Here is an 8,520-nt window from a genome sequence, read left to right as displayed (position 1 = left end):
GACCTGTCGGGTACTATTTGTACGGCATTAAATTTTCTTTTTGGGGTAAAACAATGCAAATAGGTACATAATAGACAGACAGACGGACGGACATATGGATGGACTTTGGCACCCTTCTGATCATCATCATCATTATTAACCAATAGACGTTCACTGCGGCACATAGATCTCTTGTAGGGATTTCCACACGCCACGGTCTTGCGCCGCGTGAATCCAGCGGCTCCCAGCGACTCGTGTGATGTCGTCCGTCTGGCTTCAAGTAGGCACCCTTAGGATACGAAGCCGTATTGAAACAAATTGATTCTTTAAATGTTTTTAATGTCACAATTTAAAAAATAAATGAATAAAATGAACAAATAAATAAACACGTCAATTAAAATTAAATTATAAGTACAATTTACATTTTCCGTTTGGCGTTTTTACATAATAAACAAAAAACACTTTCACTTTTAATTTTACACTTTTTAGTTTTTACTTGTTACACTAAAATAAATATTCACTTTCACTTTTACAGTTTTATAAATCAGGCTTTTGCTGGCTTCATTTTTGGCTTTTTTATTATAGAACCAATGCTTTTTCTCTTCATCAGAGTCGACTTTTTTTTCGGTGTATTCGTGTACGAGGTACCGGGTTTTTGGTTGTCCTCGATGGTTGAAGGTTTTGTTTTCGAGGGTTTTTGATTGCCCTTGATGGTTGAAGGTTTTGTTTTCGAGGGTTTTTGGTTATCCTTGATGGTTGAGGATTTCGTTTTCGATTCTTCTTTCACAGTTTTTGCAACTTTCTTCATAGGTTTACTATCTTCTATATTTTTCGAGCTTGATTTATTGGGTTTTTCTGATTTCTTTTCATTTTTGGTCGCTTCTTCGGGTTTTTTCGGTCTTTTCAATGGTTTTTTCGGTTGTTTACTTCCTGGAGCCAATCTAAATGATCCGGACGCTCCGATTCCTTTAGTTTGTATTATCGTCCCTGATTCGACGCTTTCTTTAATATTTTTCTTGATTAAATAGTTGATTTTTTCGACGTCAACGCCGAAATTAACTTGCATGTATTTCTTAATAGCGTATAAAGATTGGCCTTTACGGCTTTTCGATTCCGATAAGGCTTTGTTGATCATATCTTTAGTGCTTAACTTCTTAGTGTACTGAAGTTCCATCACGACTTTTGAAGGAATTTTCGGGATTTTTGACGGTTTTTTCGGTGAATCCATATGTGTTTCAACATCTGACTCTGCGGAGGACATTTTTTCGTTAATTTTGTAAACACGTCGAAGCCGATTTCGTGGGTTCCTTACGATTAAGTGGGCTCAAGCAATACCTTAAAGAATTTACGGCTTTTACTTTTTATACCAATTAATATTTGGTAGGTACACATATTATTATTATGTTGTAAATTATTATTGTGTGAGGAAAAAAGATGGATGTATCTTTTGGTATAAATACCTCAGAATGGTTCTATTTCATTCAGTTGACGACTAGCACACAATCGAGTAGCTACCTACTCAGTATGAACTTAATTTATTTATTTATTTAACCGACTTCCAAAAAGGAGGTGGTTTTCAATCCGGCCCATTTTTAGGGTTCCGTACCTCAAAAGGAAAAACGGAACCCTTATAGGATCACTTTGTAGTCTGTCTGTCTGTCTTTTTGACCGACGTGTCACTTGTACATTCTAAAACAGATTTTTATTAATTTTTTGTATCATAGTTTTTGAATTATCGTTCAAAATGTCGAAAAAATACGACTGTAGTACGGAACCCTCGTTGCGCGAGCCTGACTCGCACTTGGCCGGTTTATTTTTATTTTTTATGTTTCTGTGCCGAATTGCAATTTTTTTTAATCAACAGAGGTAGTTTCCGGGTAGTCCCATAAAAATTTCTGGATCCAATTCCTCAATCCTGATGCTGCAGGAATCTTGATCCTGATCCTGATGCGCCTAAATTATCAAGATTCTAGGCCGTGGCTAGTTACCACCCTATTGGCAAAGCTATACCGCCAAGCGATTTAGCGTTCCGGTACGATGCCGTGTAGAAACCAAAGGGGTACGGCAGTTTTTATTAAACCCATGTCGGTTTAATAAAAACTGCCGTACCCCTTCCCTAGCCCGCTTCCATCTTAGACATCATCACTTACCACAAGGTGAGATTGCAGTGTACCTGAATTCATAAAAAACACTACCTAAGTACTTAAGTAGGAATACGTCGAATGTTTTGTGTTTGAGGAATTTTTACATAAGGGCGGCAAATCAGCCGGTCGGCAGATGCGACATTGTGTGACGGCGAATAGTCCTCGCTGTGGTGTATAAGTCCCGCAAATTGCTAATGGGCGTGGCCGCCGTTTAGTGACGTCGGCACTAGACTGAAGTTTCCAGCTGATGGTATATTTTTACTTAAATATACTTACGTCAAATGACGCCATTTCGCCATCATGCGTAGGTATGATAATACATTCGGAAAATCAAAGAATTCCCACGGGATTTTTAAAATTCGTATGGCGCTGAAACGTGGACACCGATAGTACTTAGGCTTTGTCCACAAGTTCAAAGTCGCTCATGGAGCGCGCTATGTTGGGTGTCTCTCTGAGGTACCAAATCCGTAACGAAGAAATCCGTAGGAGAAGCAAAGTGACTGACATAGCTCAACGAATTAGCCATAGCTGGATGAGGCAGTGAGCAGGCCACGTCTGCCGCAGAACCGATGGCCGCTGGGGCAGACGTGTTTTGGAGTGGAGTGGAGGCCGCGTATCGGCAAGCGCAGTGTGGGACGACCTTCCAACCCGCTGGACTGACGACCTTAAAAAAACCGGCCAAGTGCGAGTCAGACTCGCGCACTAAGGGTTCCGTAATACAATCGTATTTTATCGACATTTTGCATGATAAATCAAAAACTATTATACCTAAAAATAAATAAAAATCTGTTTTACAATGTACAAGTGAAGCCCTTTCATATGATACCCCACTTGATATAGTTATCTTACTTTGAAAATTGAAAATAGGTACTAATTATGAGTTTATGACCACAATTTAATTTTTTTTTTGTGATGTGACCACAAATTCACGGTTTTCAGGTTTTTCCCCTAAAGCCAGCTATAAGACCCACCTACCTGCCAAATTTCATGACTCTAGGTCAACGGGAAGTACCCTGTGGGTTTCTTGACTGACTGACAGACAGACAGACAACAAAGTGATCCTATAAGGGTTCCGTTTTTCCTTTTGAGGTACGGAACCCTAAAAAGTAGCGGGAAGAGGGTGAATGAGGAAGGCGGAGGATCGTGTGTGGGGGTGCACTCTTGGGAAGGCCTATGTCCAGCTGTGGACGCAAACAGGCTGATGGCAAACGGGGTATGAGGCGGGGAACGCACGTCCCCGACGATTGCCCGCACCGGGTTAGCGCGGGAGCTATGCGGATGTGCGGGGCATTCCCTCCCCGATTGCCGTCTCCACCTGATGTCGCGTACTATAGGTAGGTCTTATACCAATAGGTAGGTACAATACCAGCTGATATCTTTTTTGCTTGTTCTCTTTTGCACATTGGGTAGGTCTACCGAGCTATGATTGGTGGTTTAAAATTTTGCTCATTAGTGTCGTAAAATCAACTGATGAGTAGGTAGATATAGTACCTACCTAGGTATGAACCTTAGGTTTTAATACTAGACTAAGTAGTTAATGCTCGCGACTTCGTCCGCGTGGACCACACAAATTTCAAACCCCCATTTTACCCCTTTAGGGGTTGAATTTTGAAAAATCCTTTCTTAGCGGATGCCTAACTACGTCATAATAGCTATCTGCATGCCAACAGCCCGTTCCGACCAGTAGTTTAAGCTGTGCGTTGATAGGTGTCAGTCAGTCAGTCACCTTTCAGTCTCTCATTTATAATACAAACTAGATTTTGCCCGCGACTTCGTCCGCGGTAGGTACATATTGACTTATTAGGGAATTGACAACCTCCCTGGCGGAATGGTAAATGCTGTGGTCTTATGTGGGAGGTCCCGGGTTCGATTCCCGACAGGGGTTTGGAATTTTATAACTTCTATATCTCTGGTCTGATCTGGTGGGAGGCTCCGGACGTGGCTAGTTACCACCGTACCGCCAAGCGGTTTAGCGTTCCGGTACGATGCCGGGTAGAAACCAAAGGGGTGCGGGTTTAATAAAAACTGCCATATCCCTTCTAAGTTAGCCGGTTTCCATCTTAGACTGCGTCATCACTTACCACCACGAGAGATCGCAGTCAAGAGCTAACTTGTATATGAAATCTATATATATAAAGGAAAAGGTGACTGACTGACTGATCTGTCAACGCACAGCTCAAACTACTGGACGGATCGCGCTGAAATTCGGCATGCAGATAGCTATTATGACGTAGACATCCGCTAGGAAAGAATTTTTCAAAATTCAACCCCTAAAGGGGTAAAATAGGGTTTTGAAGTTTGTATGAAAGTCAGTCAGTTTTCAAGTTAGAAGTTTTGTAGTTAATATTTTTGCAATTAGCAGTATGACATATTTTATGTTAAAATCTCATTGTGAAAGATCTACCTAGTTTTTCATATGCGGCGTCAGATCGCATACCGAGTCAGTTAAATTCAATGTCACTGTACCTATCTATAGTACGCGACAGGTCGAGATGGCAATCGCGGAGAGAACGCCCCGCACACCTCCCGCACTGAACCGGTGCAGGCGAGCGCTGGTGACGTGCGGATGTGCGGGGCGTCCCCCCCGCCTCATACCCCGATTGCCATCTCAACGTTTCGCGGACCTACGATTGCCTCCTACTTCTGGATAAAGTAAAGTAGGTTTACGATTAATAGCCTCATCTGGTGACAGAAAGGCTGGCTCATATTTTGCGCAACGGATCAGCCTGGCTGTCCAGCGCGGAAATGCAACCAGTATTCTTGGTATCATTCAACGCGGGTAAGATTTGTATACATAGTAATTAGATAACGCTAGCTTTAAGTTTTATTTTAATACTAGCTGATGCCCGCGACTTCGTTCGCGTGGAATTAGGTTTTTTGAAAATCCCGTGGGAGCTCTTTGATTTTCCGGGATAAAAAGTAGCCTATGTCACTCTCCAGGTCTTAAACTATAGGTACCTACCTATGCAAAAAATCACGTCGATCCTTTGCACCGTTACGACGTGATTGAAGGACAAATCAACAAACACACACTGTCACATTAAAACAAAATCTCGAAATATTATTACTATATTTATATTTTGTTATAAAAATGCCTTTACATAACCTATCTATCTATATATATTATAACTAGGTATTTATACACATATATAATTATTTTTATTTATAAAATATGACTAATAATGGTAAAAATGCATGCAAACAATAAACTTTTTAATACAGTACGCCGCAGAAAGTAATGTACATCGGCCTTTTCGGCTTTGTGGAGCGTTGTCTCTGTCACTCATACCTATATGACGTTTTGTCGGTCTCAACGACAGAGACAATACTCTACAAATTTGCTATCTCCTTCTAAAGGTCGATGTACATTACTTTCTATCGCGTACTGTACTAGGTATCTATTAAAGGATGTAACAAAAAACCGGCCAAGTGCGAGTCAGGCTCGCGCAATGAGGGTTCCGTACTACAGTCGTATTTTTTCGACATTTTGCACGATAATTCAAAAACTATGATGCATACAAATATATAAAAATCTGTTTTAGAATGTACAGGTGAAGAACTTTCATATGATACCCCACTTGATATAGTCACTCACTTCGAAAGTCGAAAATACTAATTATTAGTTCCTGACCACAATTTAATTTTTTTTGTGTGATCTAACCCTAAATTCACGGTTTTCAGATTTTTCCCCAAACGTCAGCTATAAGATCTACCTACCTGCCAAATTTCATGATTCTAGGTCAACGGGAAGTACCCTGTAGGTTTCTTGACAGACAGACAACAAAGTGATCCTATAAGGGTTCCGTTTTTTCCTTTTGAGGTACGGAACCCTAAAAATAAAAATAAAGTATTGCCATGATGTAGTGTCAATGTAGAAAACACGTTTTTAATGTGAAAAAAATAATAATATTATAAAATCATTTCTTAATTTGTACATGATTAAATCGATGGTAAAGCTTACAAGAAATAATATACATCTTTAACTATTGCATGAAAGTAGGATTGAAACGGTTATAAGCAAGTGTTTTAAACATGTTTTTTTTTTAAATTAAAAAACTTGATCTTAACAAAATAAAATTGTTTTGTTTTAAAAAACACTTTTTATTTTCCAACCCTGATTATAAGTTTTTAATAAATAAAGGATGTTTCCTTATTTTTTTTTAAATGTTCATAAAAAATATTCCATAAAATTTTCTGTAATTTTTTTTATTTCTTCTTCTTTTTGACCAAAAGCTTGTAAAGATAGCTTGCATCCTGTATATAGGATAATATTTATTATATTCAACCCGAAAAATTAAAGAGTTTTCACGGAATTTTTAAAAACCTAAATCCAGGCATCAGCTAGTATGTAATATTTAAAAAAAATATGGAACATTCTCTAAGTGTTGTTTTTTTGTAATTGTTATACTTATAATACAGATGAGAAAAATTTACATTTTATAACATAAAAACTTATAAAATAAAATATTAAAAGTTTTGGTTAAGGACGAGTAGGTATTTTGTGAAGTTTTTCTTAAAATAACAAATAAAGTTTTATTTATAGTCCACGACAGGTCGAGATGGCCATCGGGGTGTGAGGCGGGGGGGGATGCCCGCACACCCATACGTCATCCGCACCGGGTAAGCGCAAGGGCTGTGCGGGTGTGCGCTCCCCGATTGCCATTTCGACCCGTCGCGTACAACCCGTCGGAAATATCTGCGCACCTCGCTGAATCGCACTTCCCCTCGCGATTTCCCGAAGCTCGCCCATTTTCACCTATCCAGTACCCAAAGAGTGTTTATATGTTCTAAGTTTACCTAGTTTTAATTTTTTTAAATTTGTAACATTTGGTTTTCTTTTTTTTTCGTTTTTTCTTGTTTTGTGAGCTGAATAAACTTTTATTTATTTATTTATTTATGTATAGACACTACGTTTTACCAGTACCGTTGCCAGTACCAGTGCCAGTACTGTTGCCAAACGCAAGCACGTTGCACGTCATTAAGCAAGGTCCGCAGATATTTCCGACGGGTTGTACTATACTTACTTACATTTATTTTATTGAACTAATTTAAATGTCATTTAATGGCGGGGTGTTTAGTTTTTATTGCGATATATTAATTTATTTATGGTACATTTTAGTTTTTCCTAGTTTAGTCAAAAGGTAAACAAGTACAAGTCCCGCAAATTCCTATTGCGCTAGTCGTTTAAAAAGAGGAAAGGTGAAAAGTTTTAAGATTAAAATAATATTTGACAATAGTTTTTCATACATATTTTTCTGATATTATTTATACTAACATGTCATGATTCATCGTTTCATCTCTTTAATTGTCTATTACATAGTCTGATTGCCAAACAAAAATTCCATTCACAACTAATTGTAATAAAATGAAACTAAAGGAGAATGCCCAAAAACAAAAAAAAAAACCAGCATCTTGCGGGGAGGGGGGGGATTTAGTTAGAACCTCTCTTATCTGATACATATCCCCTAGAAAGAACCTACGTCTCAAATTTCAAGTAAAAATAACAATAGTTAAAACTTTTCTATAAAAACTTTTCCCCCCTATTTTATCACCCTTATGGGGGGAAATTCCCAAATTGACTTATACAGTGAGTGAATGAGTGAGTGGTATTTCGCTCTTATTTATAAATATATATATAGATTATTTGATTTCTCACTTTCTTCACTTATTCCATTCAAATCTCATACAGAACAAGTTTGACTTTATCGAAATTATCTCAACAAAAAAATAGCAATCAGACTATGGTTAAATGTTATGGTAAACTAGAACAGTCCCTTGGCTTTGCTGTCGGCGGCGAACTTCCTCACGTGCACTATGTAGTCAAGCATCACCGTCGCGAAAGCCGCGTCCAGCACGAACTGGGGGATTTTACCTGAAATATTGGAAAAAAAAATGTGGAATTAAAAAAAAACAGAACAAAAGTTATAGGAAATTAGGCATGCAGATAGCTATTATGCAGACATCCGCTAAGAGAGGATTTTTGAAAGAGCCTTACTAAAGGGGTAAAATGACTAATAGATGGGGAATAATGACTAGGGGATGAAAGGGGGGGGGGGGGGTGAAGCAGTGATAGCCTTGTGGTTAGGACGTCCGCCTTCTAATCGGAGGTCGGGGGTTCGATCCCGGGCACGCACCTCTAACTTTTCGAAATAGGCTACTTGACTCATATCTAATTTCGTCCAATAAATGATTATTTATTATAGTATTTTGCTTAAGACAACGAAATATATCAATAACAATTATTAAAAACGCAGGATGGATATATAAATCCAATTTTAAAAAATACAGTTTTTATTTTTATTTGAAACTCAGAAAACGCTGTCAGCCATGATGTGACGTCATTAAATATATAAACAAAGAAATGTCATCCCTATTGACTAACGTAGTATCCATATAT

At 38.4% G+C, this 8,520-nt stretch overlaps 2 protein-coding genes across 2 annotated transcripts in view; both read right to left on the bottom strand.

The window, feature by feature from the left end:
* Positions 1-301: 301 nt before the first annotated feature.
* Positions 302-1,278, bottom strand: LOC117994597 (histone H1.0-A-like). The gene has a single exon (XM_034982530.2). The coding sequence runs from the start codon at positions 1,238-1,240 to the stop codon at positions 524-526; it is 717 nt and encodes a 238-aa protein (XP_034838421.1). The 5' UTR covers positions 1,241-1,278; the 3' UTR covers positions 302-523.
* Positions 1,279-5,178: 3,900 nt separating this feature from the next.
* LOC117994725 (uncharacterized) overlaps positions 5,179-8,520 on the bottom strand; it is a 31,852-nt gene continuing 28,510 nt past the window's right edge. Inside the window, exon 17 of the mRNA XM_069508031.1 lies at positions 5,179-7,995. Within this exon, the coding sequence (XP_069364132.1) occupies positions 7,886-7,995 (110 nt within the window). The 3' untranslated portion in view covers positions 5,179-7,885. The remainder of the gene's footprint in view (positions 7,996-8,520) is intronic.

The sequence above is a fragment of the Maniola hyperantus genome, chromosome 27 (assembly GCF_902806685.2).
Source record: "Maniola hyperantus chromosome 27, iAphHyp1.2, whole genome shotgun sequence".
Classification (NCBI taxonomy): Eukaryota; Metazoa; Arthropoda; class Insecta; order Lepidoptera; family Nymphalidae; genus Maniola; species Maniola hyperantus.
The sequence above is the reverse complement of the archived record's forward strand: the minus strand, read 5'-3'. Positions and strand labels throughout refer to the sequence as shown.

What these genes read in the sequence shown, in the direction of transcription:
- LOC117994597 (XM_034982530.2), bottom strand. Translation starts at nt 1,240, where the DNA reads ATGTCCTCCGCAGAGTCAGATGTTGAAACACATATGGATTCACCGAAA.